This window comes from Astyanax mexicanus, chromosome 21, assembly GCF_023375975.1.
Source record: "Astyanax mexicanus isolate ESR-SI-001 chromosome 21, AstMex3_surface, whole genome shotgun sequence".
In the NCBI taxonomy this organism is placed as follows: Eukaryota; Metazoa; Chordata; class Actinopteri; order Characiformes; family Acestrorhamphidae; genus Astyanax; species Astyanax mexicanus.
The window spans coordinates 27,036,655-27,064,545 of record NC_064428.1 but is presented as its reverse complement, the minus strand read 5'-3'; the positions used below and the strand labels follow the sequence as shown (position 1 = coordinate 27,064,545).

Sequence of the window (27,891 nt, the reverse complement as noted above, 5' to 3'; positions counted from 1 at the left end):
GAATTCCAACTCACTGCTTTCTTATATTATGTATTGTACTATGCATGGTGAGTGCTTGGCATTGCATGTGTTCAACTAACTACCCTGACGAAGAGGGTTGTTGTGTTAACTTCACAAGCTTCTTTTGTTTTGACCACTCTTCACAATAGTTAATGGTTATTGCATATACAGGGTGTGGCCGCTTTCACTGCACAAGAACTTCTGCACCAAAAACTTCACCAATATGTCTCTCTGAACAATGTATTGAAAATGTATTGAATTTAGCTTTCTTGTCTGTGCTTAGCTTTCCCACTGTAATGCTTTTACATGGAATTCTCCCTTCACCATACTTGTAACCCTCTGAGGTCAGCAAATGCATTGGTGCACCAAATTTGAAGTCTATAGTGATTTCCTGAGTGTCTCTTGATCAGTTTTGCACAAACAAGACCCAGAAATTCACCATATAGCAAAAGATGATCAAAATATCACAAAGATGTGAATAGAAACCTTGAGATAATTCAATTTGATGCACTGGTGCATTTATCAACTCAAAAGGGTTATCGCTTTATTCCCACTGCCCTCTTCACCATTTTATTGTTTGCCACTTTGTCTCTCTTTGCTTGTTCTAACACCCGCTTGGACTATCTGCCCTGTTTACAGGAATAAACGTTCATTCCCTCCATCAACCACACGAAGTCCTCACCATCCACATGACCATGTCGCCCAAACGCCGTCCCAGAGCTCCTGTGGATCATGTCACCAACCCACCACGTCTGCCTACTGACCTTCCTCCAAGAATACCAAGTATGGGACCCAATGCCCAGCTCCAACGGCTGGAGCGTCACCAGCAGCAGCTCAGGCAGATTGAACAGCGTCGTGAACAACAGAACCAGTGGTCTGAGAGTCGAGAGCAACAAAGAGAAAGGGAGCAGAACGGAGATGACCATAAATGTGATGAAGATGAAAATGAAGAGAGAGCAAGGAAACAGGCAGAAGAAAAACTTGAAGAAAAGAAGAAGAGGGAGGTGAAAGAGAAGGAGTTGGAGGACCAGAGGAGGGACTTGCTTCAGCTCCAGATTCAGCAGCAGCAGCAGGAACTGAAGCAGAGGCAGCAGATCATGCAATGGCAGCAAGAGCTGGAACAACAAAACAAGATAAGCAACCAAAATAAGCAAAGTAAGACTGTGACAAATGTTCTCCTTTCCCCTTCTGGGCTTTGCACTATCTATGAAGCACTGGAGACCAGCGATGCTGAAGATGACGTCAAAGATGAAAATGAAGAAAATGAAATGACAGAAAAAAAGACTGGATGTGAAGAGTCCCGACAGTTATGTAGCAAGCCCGAGAGAGACCGTAGTCCTTCAAAAGACAATACCGCCTTTTCCCAAGCACAAAGCACATGTTCTCCAGAACTCATCCAGGACCAAGAAGTGGGGCTGACTGACCCTGCTGCTCCAGACAGCCCTCTTACTTGTTCTGAACAGCTCTCTCCTGTGGAGCTGGACTGGGGCAAGAAAGTGGACATTGTCCAGCAGCTCATAAACCAGACATTGCTACTGGCTGGAGACAGCTGCTCCCCACTGTATCTTCTGCCTGGTGGGTCAGCTGGGACACTGAGTCCCCTGGAGACCAGCCTATGGCCCAACCTCTTGCCCTCACTTGCTCAACCTTCTGCCACGGTCACTTCTGTGAGCAGCTTCTCACCCGAGGCTTCTGGCAGCTCTCCTCAAGGGGAATGGACAGTAGTTGAGCTGGAGACTCACCATTAGGGTTTGCTTTTAGCAGGAAGGACAGAAAAGGTGATGCTGAGCGATTCTGGAGATGGTTGGTCTGGGTAGTCTTCTCCAACAACTTTATTTTGAAATTCAGATTTTGTTGATTTGTTTGAGCAGTGGTCTCCAGGGCTCCTTCTGGAAGGCAAGCTTCCTGCTCGTTTTAACTTCATCCAACCCAAATTGAACACAACACATTCAGCCAATAAAGAACTCCTTAAGGAGGACTCTGGGTGGTCTAGCAGACAATTCAGGATCTTGGATGCTATTATCCAAGAATCTCTGGTTTGAATGCTGCTTGCTTTGCTATCTGGAGCCTTAAAGAGCACAAGATTGACCTTGCTGTTTCTGGGTGGGTTCATGGCGCTCTCTCCCCTATTACTCCTAATGTAAGGTCTGGCAGCACAGGTGTCTGTCAGCTGATTTATTGTGCCTGAGTTGCTGTGCTTTCCTCAATGTACTTGGCTACCCAGTGACTTATCATCAGCGGCACCTGTAAAAGGTGGTGGCTGACTTCATGTATCAGAAGAGGCATGTGCTTGTCTTCACCCTCCTTGTGACAGGAAAGGGCAAAGGAATGGGTGTTGTGGTAATTGGCCTTACAAAGTGGGGAGAGAAGGGATAAAATTAGATACAATTATTTGAAAAAAAAAAAATTCTAAAGCTAATATGACTTGGATAATGTGGGATAGATTTGGGTTGGGTGCAAAGTCTGCAGGACGCTAGCTCTCCTGCAGGATCAGGGTTGAAGACCACTGGGGTAGACGGTTTGAATAAAGTTCTTAAGTGTCTCAAGGCATGCTTACTACTACGTTTTAAGGATGGTTAAGACTCTTTGTCTGAGGTAAAATCTGTCCAATGTTTCTTTTATTTCGCTTTTTTTTTCTTTTCCCTGACTTGTGCCAAGTCCGTTTATCTGACAACCACTTCTACAGTCTCGTTTACAGTGATTCATGCTATAATTCCCTTTTGTAGAGACCCTCATCACCCCCTCTTTCTATCAGTTATCACATTTAAGTGCTACTGGACACCAAGCAATTTACTGCACCTGACTCCCTGTCTCCAATACACTGTACATTATAGTGAGTCATACAAAAGCCAGTACACTTCCTCAGCTCTGCCAGATGGCTTAGCCATTTCACACCATCCCTCAGAGCCAAAAGGCTATTTGCTTAATCAGGTGTATTGAACGTCTGGCAATGTTTCATTTGGCATATTTATATTTCACTTGCTGCTTAAAGTGGGGAAGTTAGATCAGCAAATGGTTCTATGCTGAAATAAACCATATGTTAAAATGTTTGTGGACACTAGGGGTGGGCAATATGGCCCTAAAATTATATCACAATATTTAATGGTATTTTTGCGATAAGACAAAACACTGAATAAAAAATATATATTTCCAGAATATACTACTGCAACAAAATTTTAAATAAAATTGTAGTATTGCATACAATATGATATGGCACACCTCTAACTGAGATGTAAAAAAATACAAGAATTTTCATCAGATTGTAACAAGTCAACGATCCAGAATGTTATGATACTAATAATACACTATCTCAATATCTCCATATATCCAGGATTAAAGTAAAATGAATGATAATGCACAGATATAATCTGTCTCTAGTAGATATATCATGGGTAATAAGTGAAGTGTGAATTTTTCTTTTTCTAAAAACAGTAAAGAAAAATAAAATAAAAGTAGTAACCTGATGTGATGATTATGGGTGGGTGATATGGCATGATATTTTGGGGTATAATATCATTCACAATATTAAAAAATGTTGGCGATATTATTGCGTACGATACAATATGGAACACCCCTAGTGGACACTCCTTCAAGTGAATGCATTCAGCTACCTTAAATTTCGCCATTTGCTGGCTATTTCATGTATGACAAATAGTATAGAATCCTCTGGAGCAGATACCCAATAACCTATTGGCACAATGCTTAATGCAAGGTGTAATTTAAAGGCATGAAGCTCCAACATCGAGCTGTGGAGCAGAAGGAATGACACTCACCAATCCAGTACTTTTTTGATGAGTGGGGGAGTTGGGGATGAAGGGGTGAGTGAGCAGGTCCTAATACATTTGCCCATTTTGATATTGGACCTCATTTTACAGTGTGTAGATGGAGAAGTTTTTTTTTGTGTGTGTTCTGTGGGGTTTTCAAAACACCTTAAGATTATGGTCTCGCTTTCATGTTTTCTGTTGACCAATGTTTTTTGTTCTCTTCTGAGATTTTTCTCACTTTTTTAAACTTAAGCACTGCAACTCTCATTTGTCATTGATGTTAACTGCAATTAGGATTAGCTTAAAATGAGCTTGAAGCTAAATATATGAAGGAAGGAATGATCTGAAATGTTTTAGACTCAAGGTTATCTACTGTATACTGGCATTATTTGTACTGTAGCAATATGTTAGACATGATGTAGCATATTAAAACATACAGAGGGAGTATGTATAATTTTGATTTATTTTTAAGACTTGTTTACCTTTTCCTGCTTTAATAGTTTTTTTTTTATGGTGAGCCCAGTCTAGGTAGGACAGTTGTTTTTTCCCCCCCCCCTCAGTTCTGGTCCTAGAGGAATCCTGCACATTTAGGGTTGCTCTGTACTATGCCTAAGCTTGAGTGTCCTTCCTCTTCTAGCCTGCACTCTAAGTTTGCTTATACAGCTCAGGGAAAAAAATAGAGACCAATTCAGTTTCTAAATTGCTTTCAAATTCCAAATAAAAATGCAGAAAATGAGAAATGGTTGAAATAACAAAAAAGACCTCAAATAATGCAAAGAAGAAAAGTTTTAAGAGTTCAGAAATCAATATTTGGTGGAATAACCCTGGTTTTTAATCACAGCTTTCATGCATCTTGGTGTTTTCTCCTCCACCTGTCTTTTGTTCTCTTATTTTTTCCAGATATGTATTTCCAGACCTGAGCACCCTCACAACATTGTACTATTTTATAATTCTAAATAATGGTATATTTAATATTTGATGATAAAATGTGTTTTAACAGGCCCCTGTTCAAAATGCATGTAACTCCATTAGAAAAATACCGTTGATACTTGTGACTTAATATTTTTGGTTTCATTTTATTAATAATGATCAGATGAATACTGCTTCCACTTCTACTAATTAGCCCTTAATAATCCCTTATGCAACTGTTTGTATTTGCAAAGTTCTGTAGTGTGCATTTAGCTGAAGCTTTTTTTCTTTAATACTGGAATACTCTCTTTCATGTTTTATTGTTTAAATTTTAATTTTCCTCCTTTTACATGCTTATCCTGTGGCTTTCTCATAGATTTTATTCTGTTAAATGCGCTGCGTTAATAATCACTTTTAGTGCGTGCTCTGCTTTAACACACCTCTGCATATATATATATAATATTGGGCAGGGTACCACAAAGACCAGAGGGAGAAATGCTGAATTGGAATCCAAAACAATTATCATATTAATACTTATTTAAGAAAAAAAGGAAACTAAACATTAATTTATTGAAATGAATGATCAGCGAAACTGTAGCTTACACTGCAAAAAATATAGAAGTAAGTAAATACTTGGTGCTCTCCATATATTTTTTGGGTGATTGCTATCACTGTGGTAATGGCTATTTCTTCATAAGCACAACTAAGTGCCACCATATATTTTCCATTTTCATAACCATGAAAAGGCTGTTCATATGCACTGATATCAAGCTAAATTAGTAGACAGCACTGCCACGAAAAGCCATATCGTATCTTTTGTTGTGCCTCATAAAGTTCCTGAAAGCAGGACTGCAATTTCTTTTTCTTTTTTTTCCTTTTTTTTGCTTGTTTGAATGAGTTCTGCCATCAGATGAACACTGTCTCACACTGTGACTGACATGAAATCTACATGTCAAATCCCTTTATTATAAAAATATCTTGTCTTGTGGTTATTTGTATCATACTTTGATATATATCTGTATATATTGTGGATTTTTGTTTTCATGTTTTTGAAATGTACATTTACGATGCTGTAGATGGGCACAACTGCACAAAAAAATGTGATCTCTAGCTCCATCAGTGTTATGTGCTGTGTGAAGGTACTGTATGTATTTGAAATTTTTATTGTTTTAAAATGAACCATATATAGGTATTTAAATACGTAGAGTTGGGTAAGAATATGGTAAGACTGGTTCGTCCTGTTTTATCCATATTTATAGGAAGATTAAATGGGCCATAAATGGTGTGTAGATGCACATAAGTAGATTATTTAATTTGAAGTGTGTATAGTTGTTTATTTTAAGGCATTCTAGATGTTTTAGATATTTGCTTTTAGTTTTCTTTAATTGACTTTTTTTTTTTTTAAGTCATTGTACACTGCAATCAGGGAATTGAACATTTCCAGGTTTCTTCAGACCAACACTGTTAGATCTCTATCGATTGTCTATTTTTTTTGGATAGTTATATATACATATACATTTCAGAATATTACACTAAAAGCAAAGCTGGTAAAACTGCCTTTTATCTTTTTACCACACATTAAATCTGTGATCAAACTAATTCTGCACAACAAAAGGAAGTGTAGTTTATCTCCAACATGTATGTGTGTATTTTTGTAATTTATTTTAAAATGAAGGGAGGTATTATTTTTGTATTTGGTTCCATTTGTAAAAGTGGGCATCGATCCATGGCAGCTCATTTTAATCAGAAGTTTTTCAGAATTTGTAAGAGGGATGATGTTTTTTGTTTCAAATATGAAATAAATGGCTCTACCTTACAAAGTTTTGAATTGTGTGCTTTTATTATTTATTTATTTAATTAATTAATTAATTTAAACATTTTAATGGTGACTCTTTTAATTGAAGTAATGATGTTTTATTGAACAAAGTTAAACTAAACAAAATAGAACTACACATGAGAACTGTGTAAAAATACAAGATTGTGTAAAATTTACAACTACTGAATATGGGCATATCTGGAAAATAAGAACAAAATGGGTACTACTTTAAAATAAGACTACTTTTTATAAAGGGTTTATAAATAGTTTACAATTAGTTTAATAGTGGTTACTAATTAGGTTGTAAATGCCTTAAAAATCATTAATTAACAAGTTATAACACATACGTACAAAGGGCAAAAAGTATCTGTTTGCCAAATAGTGAACCCACAGCCATCTATATTGTTGCCCTTTCTACGTATGTGTTATAACTGATTATTAATGATTTTTAAGGCATTTACAACCTAATTAGTAACCATTTAATAAACTAATAGTAAACCATTTATAAACCCTTTATAAAGGTAGTCTTATTTTAAAGTGGTACCACAAAATGTGAAAATGTTCTTATAATTATACATTTCTGGAACAAGTGTGCTGCATAAGTCTTACAAGTTGTTCAGTTGCTTAGTTGTTAGTGTTGCTTGGGTTGTTGTCTGCCTGAGACAACAGCACCCCCAACAGGCACTCTGTGGCAAAGCAGGAAGAAGGCTCTTCTCCACCCAGATGCACTATTTCCCTGTACTGGCCTTGAGGAACTGTGCACAAAATCCTACAACAGAAACACAAGCATGCATAATAAACCCAATCGCTTACTAAAAACAGCTCCTAACTACTTGTGCAACTGCCCAGTGTTTTTTATTTTATTTTGTATTACTATTATTATTCCATTAGATTCTACACTCACACAAATGTAAAAAAAAAATACAGATATACATTCATTAATAAAAATCCAAAAATTGTTGCACCCTTAAGGAACTGTCTGATAGCAGTGCTATTTGGAAGGAAGATGCAGCTTACCAGGAACAATAAATTATTAAAAATCAAAAAGGAGACCAATGTAGGGTCACTGGTTGGAGGACCCTACTACAGTAACATTGAGCTGTTAAAGTGCTTATAATGAAGGCCATTGGTAATCTGGCCTTGTACAAAATTGCACCTGACATCATGACACCAGGCCTTCTAAACATGTGACAATAAACCATTACTCTGTCTTTATAAAGAGATTTGAAGGTTATCTCAACCAAGACTGGGTAGATGAAGCTCTTTCCTCTCATTATTGCTAGGGTGATGTCGATCAGCACAAGGCGTCTGTGAGCTGATGTATTGGAACAGAGTTGTTGCGCTTTCCTCCTAGCACGCTGTGATGCTACTTGGCAATGCTGCATTAGCAGCAGTTTGAAAAGAGGTGGTGGCTGCCTTCACATTTGTTGGAAGAGGCGTGTGCTAGTCTTTACCCTTCTTGTGTTGAGGATATACAGTGGGTTAGCACCGCTGAATGGGTGGGACAAGTGTCCAGATAAATTGGGAGAATTTTCTTTTTTTTTTTTTTTTTTCCAAAGAAAATGTGTGGGATGCTTTTGAATGTGCTGTCAACACTCCTACCACAAAATCTGCAGGATCTGCGTCAATATCTAAGCTGCATGAGATGATTTATTACTGGACACCATTAGGAACCTCTACAACTCCAAACCAAGATTTCTGGCATGTTATGTTACACCTGCATTTTAGGTCCACCAGAATTTAAAATAAAATAAAACAAAATAAAGGATAATCACAGCTAATTTCAGCTCCCCATCACAGAGGAATTATGGAATGGACAATAGTAATTAATTTCTCACCTCCGCCTTTCTGAAGACATATAATAAATATATAAAGCCCTAAATTTTGCTAGTTAACCAGCAGCAACTTTTTTTTGGTTGTCCCAATTCTTAGGATGAGGGTTACACTCAAAAAGACGGGGGAAGGGGTAAGTGGTAGGGCGAAATGAGATTGGGTCCACATTTTTAATCATTTATTTTTACTGATAATCTAATGCTGGTTGCAGCATCAATGACCCTGAATCATTTCAGCTTTGCACAAATGACCCACTGTAGCAGAACCTAACAGATTCCTCAGTCATGGAAGTCACACCTCTCCCTGTGTGTGTGTGTGTGTGTGATGGGTTAGTACTGAGATTCCATTACCACTCATAGATGTCTTCTGTGTATGGATCTGGATCAGTCTGCACCCACTGTCCTATAGACCACATCCTCACTACAACCCTGTCCTCTGCCCTCATTACTCCAGCGGCCTCTCCTCCTCCTACTCCTCTTCCCTCCACAGGGACGTCCTCGCAGCACAGGAAATAACTTGGACAGGAGATGAATGACATTAATGGCCTGTAATGACGTACACTGCTCAGAAATGGATGATGACGTGCAGTAGAGAAAAGGTTAATGGTTAAAGGGTTTTACAGTCTTACACAGTGAAACCTGAGTCATCTCTACCTCCTTCATCCTTTCATCACTGAACCTAAAGAGCAAGAGATCGATCTGCCCTTCCCTCTCAGTCTCACTCACTACTCTGTGCTGCTGCCTTTGTCTCCTTCCAGCTCTCGTCCTTCCTCTCCTACTGCTCCTCCCGCATCTCCCGCTCCTCCCATCCCCCTTTCTTTCTTTTCCTCCTCCTCCTCTCCTGTACTCTCTGTCCCGCTCTCTCGCTCCACGTTCCAGCGCATGCGCTTGTACAGGCCGCTGTCGGTCGAGGTCAGGAATGGGGAGGGGAGGCAATAACGGAAGATGGAGAGCTTGATGTTATCTACCTGACACTGACCGATGTAGAAATGAGAGATACTATGAGAGAAAGAGAGAGAGATAGAGAGAGAGTGTAAAGCCAGGTTAAGGTAAACATAGTCCATATACCTTATTTACCATTAAGATTTTCTTTCTTTGTTCCTGAGAAAAGTCCAAGCGCATTTTCTTATGTAGCAGGGTGGCACTGTATCTAGTGTAAACGCACCCAAAACACACATTTTAACAAACCCAATCACAGAAACAAACAACTTCCGGAGTTGATCTGAGATATATTACATTACGTCACATTTAGCGGACACTTTTATCCAAAGGGACAAAAAACGAAGTACACCGTCGTGTTCATGTGTGACGTAGAGTGCTAGATAAGGTGGGACTTAGGAAGTGGAGAGTCAGTTGGAAAGACACTTGAGGCTAAAGGGAGCTAATGGAATAAACCTGTGTTATACAACAGTGAAGGACTCATTCTTTGTTAGCGAACACAACATACATTAGCAATAGGGGTCATAGACGTTCGGCCAGTGCTTCTGTTTATTTACCGTAAGCTTAGATTTGCAGAATTCCACTAAGGCTAGCCAGACAACGCTAAACTGAGGAACCCGGAGTGTTCCAGTAAGCCAGGGTGATATCAGCTAGCGGTTTATACCGCGTAGCTTGTTTAATCATGATAAACACGCAGACTACAGTCTGATATACTCACCTCTGAACAGCAAAAGAGCTAGCGCTTAGCGTGTTTAGCAGCTAGTGCTAATACTGCTCAAGCCTCTGAGCTGGAGAACTAAACTGAAACTCCTGTATAATGCTGCACTTTGGGAGTGGCTTTACTGCTTCTTACAACCTGATTGGTAGAAATCATGCATAAGGTGCACCAGATTAAAAGGTGCACTGACGATTGTTTTGGAAAATTAAAAGATTTTAATTTTCGCACCCTATAGTGTGAAAAATATGGTAATTGTATATTTTTGAGCTGCACTATAACAAATTCCTCTCAGTAAGTACTGATATGACTATAAAGTTATGAAATGAAATGAAGAGGTGGTCATAATATTCAGACTGGGCTGAGGATAATCGTGATGTCACAATCACACAAGCATAAGTAGAAATAAAAATTTATATTTATTAATTTTGTCACTTTTATCATCATCTTAATAATTAGTAGTGTGTTGGACTTCAAATACATATTTAATATCATTGACATATTTAATATCACTTTAATTTGTTTTCTTTTTATCCCATTTTCTCAACAATTTTCAAGGACAATTACCCAACCCACTTATTAGGACTTCCCTATCACTAGTGATGCCACAACACCAGGAGGGTGAAGACTAGCACATGCCTCCTTCAATACATGTGACGTCAGACACCACCTCTTTTTAAACTGCTGCTGATTCAGTAATACCAAGTAGCATCACAGCTCACTCAGAGGAAAGCGCAGCGACTCGGTTCTGATACATCAGCTCACAGACACCTTGTGCTGATCCACATCACCCTTTGGAGTGATGAGGGGAGAGAGCACCATCAGCCCACCCAGAGAGAGCAAGGCCAATTCTGCTTTCTCAGGGCTCCGGCAGCTGATGGCAAGCTACATGAACAGGATTCAAACCGGAGATCACTTGATCATAGTGGCAGCGCTTTAGACCACTGGAACACTCTGAGCCCTAAATATTAGTTTAATATCAATCTTACCCCAGCGGGTCCGCCTCCTCCAGGGAGAGGTAGCCAAACGAGGCATACATCAGCAGCAGCTGCTCCAGCCGACTGCACAGCTGCTCAGAAAACTGCAACAGCTGCAGCAAACAACACACAATACAGTGAATGGAAGTGTACCTATCTACAACTGGTACGAATGGAGGTTTTAGGCAGAGCTGACTGCAAAATATACTAGCGATACCCTAAAAAAAAGTTTTTTTGTCAAAAACTAACTAAATTAAACATTTGGCGGCACATAGCTTTAAAGATTTTTTGTAATTTGGTCACTTTTTACACCACTGAATAAATTATAATATAATAAATAGCTTAAACTTAACTTTTTGTCAGGAACTTAAGTCACTGAAAAGTGCTTTATTTGCCATTTTCATCTGAAGAATTTTGATAGCTATTTATAGGTACATGTGTGAGTAAAATAAACATTGTTGTTTAATTCTATAAACTATAGAATAATAATATTGTCATTTAGAGCATTTGTTTGCAGAACATGAGAAATGGCTAAAAAAACATAGAAGCAGAGCTTTCAGATCTCAAATAATGCAAAGAAAACAAGTTCATATTCATAAAGGTGTAAGAGTTCAGAAATCAATATTTTAATCACAGTTTTCATGCATCTTGGTATTTTCTGCTCCACCAGTCTTACACACTGCTTTTGGATAACTTTATGCCTTTACTCCTGGTGCAAAAATGCAAGCAGTTCAGTTTGGTTTGATGGCTCTAGATTATTTTCCAGAGGTTTTCAATTTGGTAAAATTAAAGAAACTCATAATTTTTAAGTGCTCTCTTATTTTTTTCAAGAGCTGTATGATCAATAAATGTAATTTAGCTTTTCAACCAGCAGATAATCACACAGACTAAGGTGTAACGTATAAACATTAAAACACTTGCATATTTTTGGTGCCAGGGTCTGTTTTCAAGCATGCACAGACTGGGAACATGCACTGAAATATACTGAGATTACTGAGCTAAAATCCAGCTCTCTATATCTTTATCTAGATTTTTTTTTGTAAAATTTCTAGATTTTACTAGATTTAATATATTGGAGCATGCATTTTACTTGTCTACTTTTATAACCAGGCAACTGCCGTAATACAAATCATACAAAGCAAATATGTAAATGTTCTCTTTAACTTAAAAATACCAGTATATTACAGAACACATCGTATTATAAATGTACCCTGGTTCGAATGTACAGCGGCAGTGGAATCCGACCAGGTGAGGAGTTGTGGGCTGTGGACTCCAGGTAGGTGAAGTACGGCTGGCAGGTCTGCAGGAATGTCGGAACCACACGGGCAAAAGCATCTCTCTGCTGTCTGTCAGAACTGCAGTCCCACACACAAAGGATTACTTTTGATTGGTTTAAAACATTTGTAATTATTAAACTTCAACAGCCTAATATTGTAAAGAACACAAAAGAGAAGGAATTTTATAATATAATAGCTGTAGTAATAATGAAATTATTTATATTACACATGTCTAGAATTGGGGATGCACAGTATATCATTTCAGCATCAGTATCACAATGTGGGAATGTGCATTAGTTACATCTCAAGACCTGCAAAAACCTGCAAGAACAATATCAGCATGAAGCATTACAGTATGCTAGTCAGGAGCTTATTAACCAGCTAACTTATTAGTAAATTACCAGTACATACTGTATATCATATCTGTATCACTGGGTTTTTAATAACTTTGATTATCAAGGATCAGCTTAGACCATCCAAAACCAGGTACCAGCAAAAATAGGTTTCATTTTAAGTATTTTTAATAAAGAATGCAATAATAAGAATATCAGAAATACAACTCAAGATTTTCTTTGATATTAGCTAATTGAAAATCTCTGGAATATAATCAAGAGGAACATTGATGATCACAAGCCATCAAACCAACAAGCTCAACTGCTTGGATTTTTGCACCAGGAGCGGAATAAAGTTATCCAAAAGCAGTGTGTAAGACTGGTGGAGGAGAACATGCCAAGATGCATGAAAATTGTGATTAAAAACCAGGGACTTTTTTTTTTGAGGTCTGAAAGCTCTGCATCTTTTTTGTTATTTCAGCCATTTCTCATTTTCTGCAAACAAATGCTCTCAATGACAATATTTTAATTTGGGATTTTGGAGAAATGTTGTCTGTAGTTTTTAGAATAAAACAACAATGTTCATTTTACTCAAACATATACCTATAAATAGCAAAATCAGAGAAACTGAATCCGAAACTGAAGTGGTCTCTTATTTTTTTTTCCAGAGCTGTATGGTGTGTATTTACAGTATGATATACAGTGTGGTTATTGCACATTATTAAATATGACACAGTATTGTTTAGGCAATTGTGATGGCAATATACATCCTGGAGTTAGGGGAAAAAATATTCTTCACCTGTAAACGACGTGTGTCTGAAACTCGTCTGCTTTGCTGAGGAAATACTGGAGCTGCTCTTTAATGGGCTGCATCTTTTCATCCATCATCTCCTGGTGGGACGCGGTGCAGCGCGCTTCTCCCCCGGCAGAGGGAGCCGCCGTACCGTCCTCTGGAGCCGCGGCCGCTGAAAGTGGATTAATGTGATTAATTAAGGTTTATCTGGGTGGTTAATTAGCTATCGGTGATGTGTTTTCTCGGCCTGTGTTACCGGATTCAGTCTGTGGCGGTTGGGGATTACTTTCACAGTTTTCAGGCATCAGCTCTTCATGATCCAGATCCAACTCCGCCATAGCCGAGCTCCCAGATAGCTAGCAGGTTAAGCGGCTAACCACAACACACACACACACCTCGGAAATTACAGAAACAAATAAATAATAAATAAAACACAGAAAACATATCTAAATTTGAATGTAACTTAATGTAAAATACCGTAAATAGCTTTTAAACCTGGATATGTAAGTTTGCTTAACAGCAGCGCCACCCTACTAATGATAAACGTCAGTGAGCATGTGCTTAATACTTTTTTTTTTATTCAATCTATGATTAATAGTGTTGCAAATTGTAAAGACAGGGATAATAATAAAATACAATTTTTTTGACAATTTTTTTTTTAATGTACTGTTTTTTTAATGTGTCCCTTTTTTCTTTTGTATTATTTTCCAATATATATATATATATATATATATATATATATATATATATATATATATATATATATATATATATATATATATTATCCACTTTTTGTATAGGTCTTTTATCACTGGGATAAATACCAAACGAATAATAAAAATAAAAACTAATAACAAAAAAAGCATAGACAAAAAGAATTGATCTATCTATATATCTATTTATATCTATTTTATCTGCTTTTTTTGTTTATGTTTTTTTATTACTGGGATAAACACCAAAATAGTAATAAAAAGCATACACAAATAGAAATAAATAAAAAAAAGTTTTTTTAATTTATCCCCTTTTTTGGGTATATTTTTATTACTGGAATAAATACCAAAATAGTAATAAAAACTTATACAAAAAGAATAAATAAAAAATATTTGTGAAAAATAATACAAAAGAAAAAAAGACACATTTGAAAAAAGCAGATAAAAAGAAATCTGTAAAAAATAAATAAAATAAGAGATACGACAAAAACGTCTCTTTTATTAGATAAATATGATGTATTGAAATTTTGCAGCCAAATAAAAAAATATTGTTTTGGAGAATCAATATGTTAAAAAAGATATGATAAAAAATACGATACGTGGTGATATAACTTATATACTTTATACATACATACATACATACATACATATATACTTTTTTTTAACAATAATACAAGATAAAAAATATTATGTTGAAAGTAAATAAATACGTAATTAATAAAAAGGATATAAATATATTTTATAAGTTATTGCTTAATAAAATACGTGGATTAAGGATTCACAAAAAAAAACGATCACCCGTTATTGTCCGTTTGCTTAGCCTGGTCACGTGACGGTGTGGCTCGCGGGCGCGCGCGCTCCCGCTGCCCTGTTGTCTGTGCGCGGCGCCGAGCCATCAGCGCTGAGTTGGAGGAGGCGCGCGGGCTCTGTTTATTAAACCGGTGGCCAGAGAAACAGCCGCGCAGCACCGGGCTTATTGTCACTGAAGAGGGATACTAGCGGCTGCGGGCGATGCTGGGCGGCGGAACGGGGGGTTTCGGTGCTGTTTTAGCTCACAGAAGGTGAAAGAACGCCTGGGTGAGAGAGAGGGATAGAGAGAAGGAGAGAGGGATGTGAGGAGGGCTCAGCTCAGCTCTTCCCTTCTACTTTGTTCAGCTGGTTATTTAACCCAGCCCTTTCCCAGTGGTTTGAGGTTGTGGAAGTGGGGTCTGTGGATGTCTACACGAGCTGCTGCGGATTCTAACAGGCTGTAGTTCATAAACCTGTAGCTAGCTTATAAATACTCAACGGCTGTTCCACTGTCTGTAGCTGTGTTGGCATGGACTGGCATCTATATGTGATATATAGTCAAGCTGCACTTCTCAATAGTGCTTAAAGTGAATGTGTTTGAGGATATATAGCTATACTAGACCAGTGTTGGGGTCTGTATTGAATAAAAAGGCTTGTGGACCACTGTATACCTCTTTCTGTTGTCCACAAAATACAGAAGGCGGAAACTAAGAAGAAACAACACCAACAACAACAAAAGCCACTACTGCTGCTTCTTGGATTTCCTGACAACAAGCCATTAAGACAATAAAAACGAAGTTTCCCCCGAACCAGTAATGGCAAATGACTCAATTCAGGTGAGTAGATGTGTTTAATATTTTTCTGCTACATTATAAGGTTGTGTGTATATAGCAAGGTATCCAAGTATTATCATCTATGATTGGTAAAACTGTATTAATTCTCCAGAATACTTTTAAAACTTCTGAACTGCCACAGATGCTGCATTCGAAAGAAAGCGCTGAATCCTCAGCTCTGATACATTAACTATCAGAAGCCTGTGCTGACCAACAACACACTTGCCATGATGTGCAGTAATGTGAAAAGACTGCAATATTATCTCTGCACCCAGGGGCAGGGTTCGTACGGTCATAAAAAACCTGGAAAAGTCCTGGAATCTGGAAATAGCAATTCCCAAGCCTGGATAAGTTATGAAAAAAATAAAAACACTCCGAAAGTTTTGGAAAAGTCATGGAAATTTGGTCTTTATATCTTTGTGTTTTCGTTTATTGATGGAGAAAGTCTATTTTGAGCTAACAAATACATCAGCACAGAGTTAATTCAGTAATTTAACCCTACACAATGGAGCTCTCAGGATCTGACACACATTTTATGATTAAAGAAAAAAATCGTGGAAATGTATTGGTTAAAAAGTGTATGAACCCTGCAGATGGAACATGACCAGTTGTGCTCTCTCAGACTCTGGCTTCTGATGGCAAGCCAGTATTGATTGTTTATAATTGAACAGTTTATATGTAAAGATTGATGTCAGACTGGTTCATTGTGTGCTGTAGTTAAACCTCAGTGGTTAAATAGATACCAATGTTGTACTTCGTCTTTGTCTTCAGATCCCACTGCTCTGACTGGATTAAAAAAGTAACAAAATGTTTAAAAACTCCAAAATGTTATGCATATGATGGGTGAGTTTTCCTAATACAGTATATCTAATTTAACTTGCTTAAAGTGTCACAATTCTTGCCAATACACAACCCTACTGGCACTGCAGGTAAAATTGTAGAACAGGCCTACAGTATTTTCTCTACCACGTGTCTCTTAATGTAGCAACATCAGCTTACTACACCCTTCTTAATCCTCTGGATTTCAACTAACTAACAACAACCCACTGGCAGAGGCTGAGTGCTTGCATGTGAACTCCAGCCCTGAGGCTGCTGAATATCTTTTAATGGCCAGACTAACAGGAAGACAAACCCCCTGGCCTGTGTTTGTGATGTACACAAGCTTAGCGCCCAGCTGTGAGAACCCATGGACACTTGCTGTGTGTCGGATACCACTATTTACGTTTGCATTGGCACCTCCCACAGCCATGGGTGGTGGTACACGATAGGGCAACAGATACGTCCAGACTCCTCTTAATCTCTTATTTTCCAATTTTATCACCAGTGTCAGCAGCTCTTGCTTTTCCCAGGCCTGAATTTCCCTTCTATATAAGGAGCTCATCCAAATATGTCTGAAAGACAGTCTCAATGGATAGATCTTTAGAGAATCGCTTTGTGTATGTGAAACTCCATGTTCTGTTCTATATCGGTGTGATTGGTCCGATTGGAATCATTACATTATGTGTTCAGGAGGTTCTTTAAACTTCTAACCTAATTCTTTAGGGGTGTAGACGTGGATTCTCTACATCCTACAAATGTGTTTCTTTAGAGCTTCTTATGTAAAGCCTATGAATATACAATAAGTTCACTCCTTAAAAGTAAGGGGTTTTGCAGTGAAGACAGTAGTTCTTCATTAAACTGTGATGACTCAAATGGTTAAGTGGTCCTTTGCCTGGTTAAAAGTTTCTTTACTGTGACAGGAGACCTGTTGTTGAATCACCAACAAATAGTTTTATACACATCAAAACAGATTCCACTGTTATGAGCCATAAAACAATTTTTGTCCATGACCCCATTTACACCTGCTCACTTCATGTGATTAGTATCAGTAATGTATTCTGATAAGATATTTACGAGATTTAGGCTTGGTAGACAAATGAGTCTCCAGTTAGTCAAGAATGGACTGAAAGTATGGTGTTGTGGTTGTATTGGGAGGAGTTTTGGTTGATCAATGTATCTTGATGAGAGATAGATGTGTTTATACTGCTACAAAGTGTCTCAGAAACACCCAGGAATGGTTTGTTTGAGTAATTGGATTTGTATCTATGTTTAAAATGCATTTTTAGGTGTGTATATATTGGCCTTTTTAATTGGCATGGCCTTAACTAGATATAACCCTCAAGTTATTAAGAATATGCATGAACTAACCATTTCTTAATGGGAGACATCAAATCCAATCACTCGCACCACTTAAGTTAAGAAGGTGGTCTGAGACACATTTGAGCTACAGGTTACAGTAGTGTAAACCCCTCTGATTCTTTAAGACTGTGTCGACAACCAAAACACATCTCAGTACAACTAAAGTGACACCAGTGATATTTGCAGAGCAATGAATGAATTTGCAAATTCTGTCACACACTGTGATTGGATATCAGCCCAGTATAAAAGCACATGATTAAAATCTTATCAAGATACAATTAAAATAAAAATCACATTAAAATTATTAAAAGGTTTTTAGGAAAACCAGTGTGGTTGACACTATTTTTTAAGAGTGTTGAACTGCACCTCCAAGCCAAGAATCTTTTTTTTTTTTTTTTTTTTTCAGACTGTTGAGTAAAAGGGGAAAAAGATGGGAGATTGAAAGCAAATAGTAAGTGCCATTGAAAGTATAGCCTAGAGATAGTGAGGAGATGAAGAGTGAAGGCGGGTGAGTGGCGAGGTATACTGTAGCAGTGGGAATGTCCTGATGGCTTATCTCCAAGGCTGTGTGTGTGTGTATCTCAGCGAATACTGGTCTCATGGGACTCGGGTGTCCTTTATCTGAATGGCTGCTGGGCTTGACTGAACTGTCTGGGGTGACACTGTTTCTCTGGCTTCTTAAAGGAATAGTTCTATGTAAATTCACGTGCATGCAAATGTCTCATAATCCCAGCAATGACCAATTGGCCAGACTGTAAGTTTCTCTAAAAGTTTCTTATTTTGTTTTGTACTGAAGCTACAAGTCTAATGTAGCTAACCTTTTATTGAAAAGTATTTGGATACCAGTTTTAAGAACCTGCCACCAACCTAAAATCATCACACCAGCAGTCGGGACATTGTTTCGCTCCACAGCAAAGGCATTGCAGTAATCTTGAATTTTAGGAAGTTTAGTCTATACTAGTCCAAGTTTAAATAAAGGTGACAGTGCCTAGCCCCATTTTAAAGTCTATCATTAATCTCTCATCAAGAGGTGCCCTACCTAAAAGGAACATCTGAAGCATTTTATAGATCAGTGAGAAAGCACTCATACAGTATTTGTTTCAAGACCCAGTGTCTAAGCAGGCCACATTTGTAATCCATTTATTTTCAGAATCAGTTTTCTCTTTTTGCTATTCATAGTATATGTTTGAGTAAATTGACCTTTTGTCGTTTTATTTTGTTGTCTATATTTAGTTCAGTTCAACATAAAGTTTTAAGAGCTGGTGGAAAACCCTGGTTTTAATCACAGCTGCATCTTGGTATGCTCTCCTCCACCAGTCTTACACACTGCTTTTGGATAACTTTATGTCTTTACTCCTGGTGCAAAAAATCAAGCAGTTCAGCTTGGTTTGATGGCTTGTGATCATCCATCATTCCTCTTGATTATATTCCAGAGGTTTTCAATTTAGTAAAATCAAAGAAACTCATCATTTTAGGTGGTCTCTTGTTTTTTTCCAGAGCTGTATGGAAGAAGTGAGCAACAACTAGTGAACCAAGAATGTGAACTCTTGTTGCCATTTTCTCCCTGAGGTCAAAGGACAAAGGAAAGGGGCTTTGGGGGAGGGATAAACTCATTGTACAGTAAATAGAGGGGTGTATTGTTTCTTGTGTGATCTCCAGATCTTATTACATTTCAATGGACATGAACCAAACTTCCCTGAATTGGTCTTATGCTTCTTTTATAGCTTTATTGTAATTGTGGTTTCAGATCAGCTCATTCTAGTTTTCCTTCACTCTCTCTCTCTCACTCACACTCTCTCTTGTTCTCTTTCTATGTCAGTCTTTTCCTTTGGGCCTGTTGCTTCCGCACACCAACACACTATAGAGCACACACACATAGACATACACACATACACACACCCTCTGGGGAGACTGTATACAGACACTTCCCATAAATTCCTTCCTGATGTCATGCAACAGTTATGCTCAGAGACAGAAGTCCAGACGCTTTGAGGGGTTCAGTGAGAAACTGCAGTGTATTACAAACACACAGCCTTGTAAAAACGGACGTAAATCGTTCAGTATAAATAACATTGTACTGTGCTGCTTTCATGTGTTGCCAAAGGACTTAACATATAGTGCTTTAACAGAACCCAAACATAGTGTAGATTAGTTGCTGAGTTGTTTAAGAGACATGTAACTAACTTGCTTCCTGTGGTTCCAGATGAAAAAAGGGCCATTTAGCCAGAATTACCCTGGAGCTAGTCATTTGTAGGGGTTAAATGGGCCGATTATCAGTTTCCCAACAGTTTCAGACTGAGTGTGGGTTGTTTTCATGGATTTTTAACCCCATGTTGCTCGTTTTTCTTGTCTGTCAATACGAAGCACTCATTGATCTGTCCATTGATTAGGCCATGTTTTCTGAACCTTATAGGTTTTGTAACATTCAGAGGTTCTTTAGCACATACATGCCGGTACTTACGTCCCAAAATTGCCATTATTAGCCCTACCTTTTAAACAGTGTGTAAATTAGCCTGTTACACTGTTAAAAAATAAAAAAGAGGTCCTACAAGGGTTTTATTTAACGATTCCATTGAATAATTATTTAAATTAGTTTTGATGAGATTTTATAGCTTTGATATCTTGAGTGTTAACCTAACTGCCAATGTATAAAATAATAAAAATGGAAGAAAAAAACACTGAATAAAAATGTACAAACTTTTGACTGGCAGTGTGTTTGTGCTTAACTAGATTCACATTAACCGCAGTGAAGTGAAGTGAAGTAATCAACACCTTTACACAGTATTGGTAAAAGTTGACCCAATTTGACCGATTTTTATTTTTAAAAGGTTGTCCACGCTGTCTTTATACATTTGCACTTTTAGCTGAACTGAACAGTTCTTTTGCCACTAAAAACCTCCCTCACGGTGAATGTTGGGCTGGTGTAGAAACAGTGTGTGGGATGAGTGCATTGGATTTTAATACCACATGTTAAAGTGACCAAAAAAAAAATGAAATGAAAAAATCTTAAATTCATGTCTGTTTTTTGCCAGTAACCTATTGGATTTGGGTCACTTTTACCTGCTGTGTGAACATAGTCTTTCTCGATTATTCAGTTAACCAGGCCTGCTTTGTATGTTTTGCACCAATGGATCAGTGTCTTGCTGCATTATTTTTGCAGTATTTAGTGGTACAAGTCATAAATCTTGTCTTGGTAAGGCACCCCAACACAATGATACACCCATCCTCTTGCTTCACAGTTTGTATTAGGACCAACCTTTTTTTGTTTTTATTGTCTGGAAGTATAATAATTATCATTTTTTTGGTAGCAGCAGTGTGCACTATTAAAACAGCAATTGTGCAACATAAAATAAATAATAAAAAAAATACAGGAACAGTCATGTACAAAATAATAGAAAAATTAGAGCCTTAACAAACTCTATCCTACTATAACAGTTAAACATGAAAAATAAGACTTGGTCCCTTATTATTAACTTTATCTGAGAGAAAGATGCTCCTTAAGGTACCAAAACTATTCACATATTTGAGGCTAGACAAAACAATTTTTTATATTTTCAAGTTTTTCTTTAAGAAGATGTGAATGTTCACATTCTCTGGAGAAAGGGCTGCTCTTTGAGCAGTCACAATGTCCGCGGCATGTGCTGCGCCATCTGCGTAGTGTGCTGCGCTATTTGCGTAGCTTATAGGGAGGGATCGTCGATCATCTTTTTGATTTCGAGGCTCGAGACCATGACATAATTTCGATCCCCCAATGTGATACCCCTAATATATATATATATATTTTGTTTAACATTAAACTATATTGTTTAACATTGTGCCAGTGTAGTTGGTCAGTGATTGGCTCATCGCTCAATGTTCTCAGACATGTTTTTTTTTTTTTTACTGAACCCTAATGGCTCTCAAACTCACTCTCACTGTGTACAGCTGCCCCAGAGCAGTGCTTGAGTTTGTAAAATCTGCTTAAATATGGATGAGATTAGTAATACATTTTTAAGTGGTGGGAGGCTGAAGAAGTCCACAGTAATGCTGCCTAAATCGAGTTTCTGATCGCGTCCAGTCTCTCAGAACAAAATGTAATGTTCTAAGCTAACTGCCAAGCTTTTGCAACATGGATGTTAACCCTAATTGCCAGTATTAGCTTGTCCCTATTCCTATGAATGGTTTAACAGCTGTATCTGACACTGTTCTGAGAGCACATTAGCATTAAGACTTAGAGAGAATCTGATCTTTATTATTTGAAATCATTTGCAAGTAAGATGATTATGATGGTTGAAGGGATGGAGAGTGGAAGTGCTATTTTTTTAATAGTAAATCAGACAGTAGGCAGAGGCACTACTAGAACATGAGAGCAGTCCTTTTCCTCACTCACTTTCCCTGTGTTTTAGAACACATTGAGGCAGTTCTTGGAAACATCCATGACTACAGCCCATTTGTTGTGCCATATTTATGTAATCAAACTGATATTCTAATGTAATATGTATTTAACGAAGAGTATTATACATTCGCTCTGTGGCTTCAAACTTGACTCTGTTTGTTGCGGTTGTATTTCACTCATTTAAAAATGGCCCGCACCAAAGCTATGGGTTTACCTTTGTCCACTTGTGTAGAAACAGCTAAGCTAAACTTTTTAAGCTAAGCGAATGTGCATTTTTTATTAGTTTAGTAATCACTGTAACATGTAAATATAGTGTAATTTTAATATTGATTGTAGATTATTTTAGTTGATGATGCACATTCCCTTAAAGAAAAAAAAAGTTAAAACAAAGGAAGTATATAAAGTAAAATAAAAAAATACAAGTACAAATTGAAAATTTTTTTTTAACAAATAAATCACATTTAATTGGGCCCTACCTTTCAATTGGCTGACTGACATTTTTATATCCTTAAACAAATTAAATATAAATAATTTTAATTGAACTGAGTTGATGCTAGATGTTACCAGTGGTTCTAGTGCTCCTACCACAGTTTGAACAGGCATTGTCTCAGAGTTCATTGGCCATTGGAATTCGGTGCAGTGTTCCGATTGGTCAGAAAGGTCCACGGTGGCCTCTGATTGGCTGCAGCATAGTTGGCTGACAGTGCAGTTTTGAAGGGGATCAGTAGGGCATGAGGTTGATGCTTGGGCACAATGGAGGGCTTTGTGCGAGTGCCGCGCCACATCAGATTCATCATTTCCCTAATGTCCTGCTCTGCTGCCACGCCCTCGCCCATTCACTGACCCCCATGCAAAACAGCCAGTGTGTGTGTGAGGGGGAGAGAGAAAGAGAGAGAGAAACACAGACAGAGAGTCAGTGGATGTGGAGTTTCCATAGATGCTTTTGTTTGTATTTGCGGGTAGAGTTAATTAATCCTCTGAGTGTTTTCTGTAGTTTTGCGCTGGAGATATTGTAGTTTTTAGAGTTTAATGTAGCTAACAATCCAGCACAGCGCCATCCATCTGTGGTTAAACATTAGCCAATAATTCAGCTCAGAAATCAGTTAGCATCACCAGCTCTCCATTAGCCATTATGGCTTATCTGCCATTTTGGGATTAATAATAAAGTGCCCAAAGCTAGATCATAGTAATGAATAGCTGTATACTAAAAACAATAAAGAACATCCACTTTTTGTATTTTGTTTTGACTATTTTATTTTGCTTGGACTTTACTTAAGTAAACTTTTGATTAAAATATGGTCAAAGGAATCTAAATTAATCTAATTTCTAAGCAAATTATTACAGAGCAACATTTTTCAGCCAATAATGTAGAAAAATGTCTAGTATAGTTTCTTTCTAAGACTTTAATACATATCTGAGTAGTCTAGAATCCCGTGAAAATAAGCTCTAGCATGTTTGACCGTCTTCTGTAACATTGTAATTTTTTGCAAATAAAGGTGCATTAAACTATAATAAATTGGTCTAGTGTTGCGAAAAAATGTACAGTATTTTCAGCATATATTTCTGACTAAGATTGATTACAGGAAGCTTTTAATTTTATGTCAGTTATTAATAAACTTATAAGATTTCTTCCTCAGCTCAAATCCATTTATACTGTACAGTTTGAAATACTTTAATAGCAATAATTAATTTGTTTCATTTAGGTTCATTATTCACTACTCATATAATTTTACTATTCACTAATCATATAATTCACTTATAACTATATTAAAGGGCAAAACTTGGTTTCAAGGCAGGAATAATTATTCTTTTTGCACCTGGATTTTGTAAAGTGCTGATGTAGGCATGTTTGGACAGTGCTACACTGGTGTGACATTAGGTTAAGGTGATATATCTGTAATATTGAATGCTGCTGTATTTTAAAATAATGTACAATACATCAGATTTCTGCTTTATATATTTCTAGTATACGGATAAAATAGCTAATTTATACATTTTGCATTGTACATTTGTGAGGTACATTGGGTGGGGCGGCACTGTGGGAGCTTACTAATGACTCTGGTGGCATAACTTGCTGAAAACAGGTGGGAAAATGACTCTTGGTAATTTTGAGTTCAGCGAGTTGCTGACCGTTCTTCCAGAAGCCCATATGTAAGGGTCAGACAGTGATGCTGGACAAGAAGGCCTGTCTCTTGTCTCCACTCTAATAAATTTAAAAGGAATGAGGGGTTGAGGTCAGGACTCTGTGCAGGCCAGTCAAGTTCTTTAAAACCAAACTCATTTCAAGCTTCTTTTGCAGAAATATATTGATATTGTACAACTTTCTGCATCTCTGAACACAACAGCAGCTGTTTTGGGTGTTTTCTAAGCCTCTGCCTCTTTCGGCTCTTCCTCCCACCTCAAGTGTCAAACAGCTGCCTTTTCTCATGACCTCATCAAAAACAGGCCACGCCCATGTGCTCCAAGTTTATGTTCTGTCTCCGCCCCCTGCTTGCCTTACACACTAATATGACCTCATGACTTGTGCTGCCACAGACAGTTGTGTCCTTGTGTCCTCTCATCCGAGTCCTGTTCTGATTCTGAAGTTCGGGCTAAGCTTGCCTAACCGGCCCACAAATAAAAGCTTGGTCTTTGTGATTCCACCGCTGCAGGCCACTTCCCAGTGCATTGATCTCTATGCAGATTGCTCTTTATATCCCATGCCCATTCACTGATTGCTCTCTCTCTCTTATTCTCTGTCTCTCTTTCTCTCTCTCTCTCTTTCTCCCTATGCTAATTCTCCAGCACCTGTAGTCTCATGTATTAGCATGATTGCTAACTTTATAGTACGATCTTTATATTCAGTCAGTAATGCTGCAGTGTCTTCTGGCAGGTAGTTCAGATATCAAAAGTATTAAAGAGTTTATCTGTTTTTTTTTGTTGGAGTCATTGTCTCTACTTTCCAGGAAAGTCTTTCTACAAGACTATGCAGAATTGGTGTGAGGATTTGATTGCATTCAGCAACAACAACATTAGTGAGGTCAGCATGTTTAGTGATCATTACCTCACCTTATAATCCCAAACTCTCCAACTCATCCTAGAGGTATTGGATGGAGCACCATCTTTCCAGTCATGTTACCTCAAGGCATACCTGTCAAGTTTTAGATTTAAAAATAAGGGATATTTTCCTCTGTCCGCTTAAAGCCGTCCCACCAGCCCAACGAAGGTTCAGTATCCCTTACATTTTAAAACAGGTTTACAAAAAATCTAAAATAACCACATGTGAATCACTTACACACTACAATTAGATTATCAGAATCTGAACATGTTGTGGACATTCCTACATATGTCATTCTTTTAATACAGCCAAATTAAAAACCCTTTTCTATATCTTCTTTTTATTTAAGATTTCATGTCTTTTTTGTAATAAATGCACTCTTTTATATGATATATTTTTTATTTATTTAATGGATTTAACATTGAACAAAGAGTGCACAAATTCTGCAAAATGACTGTTGGTGACCTAAAAATGGTATTATGAGCTTTTACTAAAAGGACATGGACCAGATATATTCCATCAGTAAAAAATAGTCCTAAGGGGCCTACACAATAATTTTTAATTAATACTTCTTCCTTTTGATCACTCCACCCCTGATCAGTTCAGTTAATGTCGGTCCTCTCCACATTTCTAGTTAAACTGAGTCACAAGCTGTAATTTTTTTTTATTTTAAAAGGTTTAATCTGTGTGTTTTATTTCGGAGTATTTTTAAGCAGCTATCAGAAAAATCTCATCACAGTTTCCATGATTAGACTACCGTTACCTTTCTTTAAGAAAAATCGCTGCATGTATGTTTTAACATCAGCAGCTCCAACTAGCTGCCTGAACTCACAGCGAGGACGGCGGGGCTTCCCCACACTGACCCTCCTTGCAAGCTGATTGGCTGTTTCTCCTGAAAGGCAGGACTTTCTCCTTGAACCGGCTCCATGATTGGTTAAGAGACACAGAGCGGTCAGTGCCCTGTATCCTCAATAATATATATTTTTTTATTTTAATAAAATACGGGAAATTTACGGGAAAATACTAATACGGGAGGACGGCGGGAAAGAGGAGTAAAATACGGTAGTTTCCCGCCCAAAACGGGAGACTTGACAGGTATGCCTCAAGGGGCCTAAGGCTTAAGAATGCCCACACCTGTGTAAGTTGTGTGTTGTTATCTTGTGAATGAAATTTAACTGTGACTAGTAGGGGTGTAACGGTACGTGTATTCTCTGCGAACCGTCATGGTACAGGGGTCAAAAAAATTATAATTTTTTTTCTCACAAATATTTTGATTAATTTTCAGCATTTTACAACCACAAATCATCCCCCCACCCTAAAACCCAATGCTCACTCTATCGATACAAACTTTACATCTTTACATTTTTACATGTTACAATTTTGTTACAAATCCCAAGAAGGGTAACCACATGTCTTCAAAGTCCTCAAGCTTCCCTTTAGCTATATAGGTCAGTTTCTCCAATGCCAGGTTGCTGGACATTTGTTTAATCCATTGGATTATCTTTAGTCTCTCAGTGTTTTTCCAGTTTGCTAAAATTCTACTTAAGTAAAAGTACCCATCTAAAAATCTACTCGAGTAAAAGTAAAAAGTATTCAATTTAAAATGTACTTTGAGTAAAAGTTACATAGTTACTTTTAATGAGCATCCGTTCAGACAATTGTTTTTTTCCCCCCAGCATTTTATTTTTTACTCAGTAATGGAGAGTTTTCCATTGTAGTGAATTAAATTACTTGTGTCAAAATGTACTTTGGTAAAAGTAAATTTACCTATTTTAAACACTACTTTAAAAAATACAAATTACTCAAAGTCTACTTAATTACTTGAGTAAATGTAATTCATTACTTTCCACCTCTGCGCTTACAGAATACTGCCAATAGGAGACTCTCTCATGTACTCTCTCTCTCTCTCTCTCTCTCTCTCTCATGCTCATGATGACAGTAGGAGAGATCCCTGGTTTCAAGCATTTAATAAAAGTGCTCGAGCCCCGTTACAAAATTCCATTCCAAAAAACAAAACATGGTTATAATAAAGTGCTATTGTTATTATGAAGTTAATAAAGGTGAGGCTATACAGAATGCCCAGCCTCTAAATTTGTTCCACCAACTGTACCGAAAACCTACCAGACCGTGGGGTTTATACGGAGGTGTAAACCGAACCGTAAATTTTCTGTACTATTACACCCCCTCTGGCTAATATGCAGTGTTCTTTACACTGTATGAAAAAATTGTGATGAAATGACCAAAAGATATGCTTCATTAAATTTCCATTGACTTCCTTTGATGATATCAATCTGTCAGTCAGTGCTGTTGTGAAAGAAAAGGCGTTTAAACAGCTGATTTCCGACCATGTCAAATCAAACAGTGGCTTAGACTAATAAAAGGCAGGAATAATGAATATTTAATGATTGGAGGAATGGGCATATTACAGCCTGCAGGAATCCCCCCCACTGTTACGCTTTGTCTGAGACTAACAGCAGTTTGGGAGTTGTAAATTGATCCACAGAGCCTCATTCTGACTGTTATTCTCCCTCGCTCCCTTTGTCTGACTGTCCCCCCAACCACCACTACCCCCCCCCCTCCCCTTCATCACACACACTCACCACCTGCTCAGCCCT

The 27,891-nt window shown here is 37.7% G+C and overlaps 3 protein-coding genes across 5 annotated transcripts in view; 2 read left to right on the top strand and 1 right to left on the bottom strand.

Moving 5' to 3' along the window:
- Window positions 1-6,479, top strand: part of si:ch211-214c7.4 (platelet binding protein GspB) — a 36,704-nt gene extending 30,225 nt beyond the window's left edge. The window contains exon 6 of the mRNA XM_007253119.4: window positions 640-6,479. Within this exon, the coding sequence (XP_007253181.3) occupies window positions 640-1,748 (1,109 nt within the window). The 3' untranslated portion in view covers window positions 1,749-6,479. The remainder of the gene's footprint in view (window positions 1-639) is intronic.
- A 499-nt stretch (window positions 6,480-6,978) lies between these two features.
- On the bottom strand, window positions 6,979-13,929 carry c21h19orf67 (chromosome 21 C19orf67 homolog). 2 transcript variants are annotated; one of them, XM_007253158.3, is made up of 8 exons: window positions 13,850-13,929; window positions 13,611-13,749; window positions 13,361-13,526; window positions 12,163-12,307; window positions 10,965-11,065; window positions 9,048-9,320; window positions 8,673-8,837; window positions 6,979-7,258 (listed from the first exon to the last, which is right to left on the bottom strand). In XM_007253158.3, the coding sequence occupies exons 2-8, from the start codon at window positions 13,690-13,692 to the stop codon at window positions 7,114-7,116; spliced, it is 1,077 nt and encodes a 358-aa protein (XP_007253220.3). In that variant the 5' UTR covers window positions 13,693-13,749; window positions 13,850-13,929; the 3' UTR covers window positions 6,979-7,113. The 2 variants fall into 2 exon arrangements, with proteins under 2 accessions (XP_007253220.3, XP_049325212.1); XM_049469255.1 differs by having other exon boundaries at window positions 13,832-13,904.
- A 1,010-nt stretch (window positions 13,930-14,939) lies between these two features.
- Window positions 14,940-27,891, top strand: part of pkn1a (protein kinase N1a) — a 66,633-nt gene continuing 53,681 nt past the window's right edge. Inside the window, exons 1-2 of one of the 2 annotated variants that reach the window (XM_015606852.3) lie at window positions 14,940-15,125; window positions 15,551-15,689. In XM_015606852.3, the coding sequence (XP_015462338.3) occupies window positions 15,669-15,689 (21 nt within the window). In that variant the 5' untranslated portion in view covers window positions 14,940-15,125; window positions 15,551-15,668. Of the gene's footprint in view, window positions 15,690-27,891 lie in introns of both variants that reach the window. The other variant, XM_049469746.1, reaches the window with a different exon arrangement.

Excerpts from the sequence above, each read along its gene's own strand:
- c21h19orf67 (XM_007253158.3), bottom strand. The coding sequence starts at position 13,692 with ATGGCGGAGTTGGATCTGGATCATGAAGAGCTGATGCCTGAAAACTGT. Across the intron at positions 13,527-13,610 it reads ACCGCCACAGACTGAATCCG|CGGCCGCGGCTCCAGAGGAC; the intron begins GTAACACAGGCC and ends ATCCACTTTCAG. Across the intron at positions 11,066-12,162 it reads CGCTGTACATTCGAACCAGG|CTGTTGCAGTTTTCTGAGCA; the intron begins GTACATTTATAA and ends TGTTTGCTGCAG.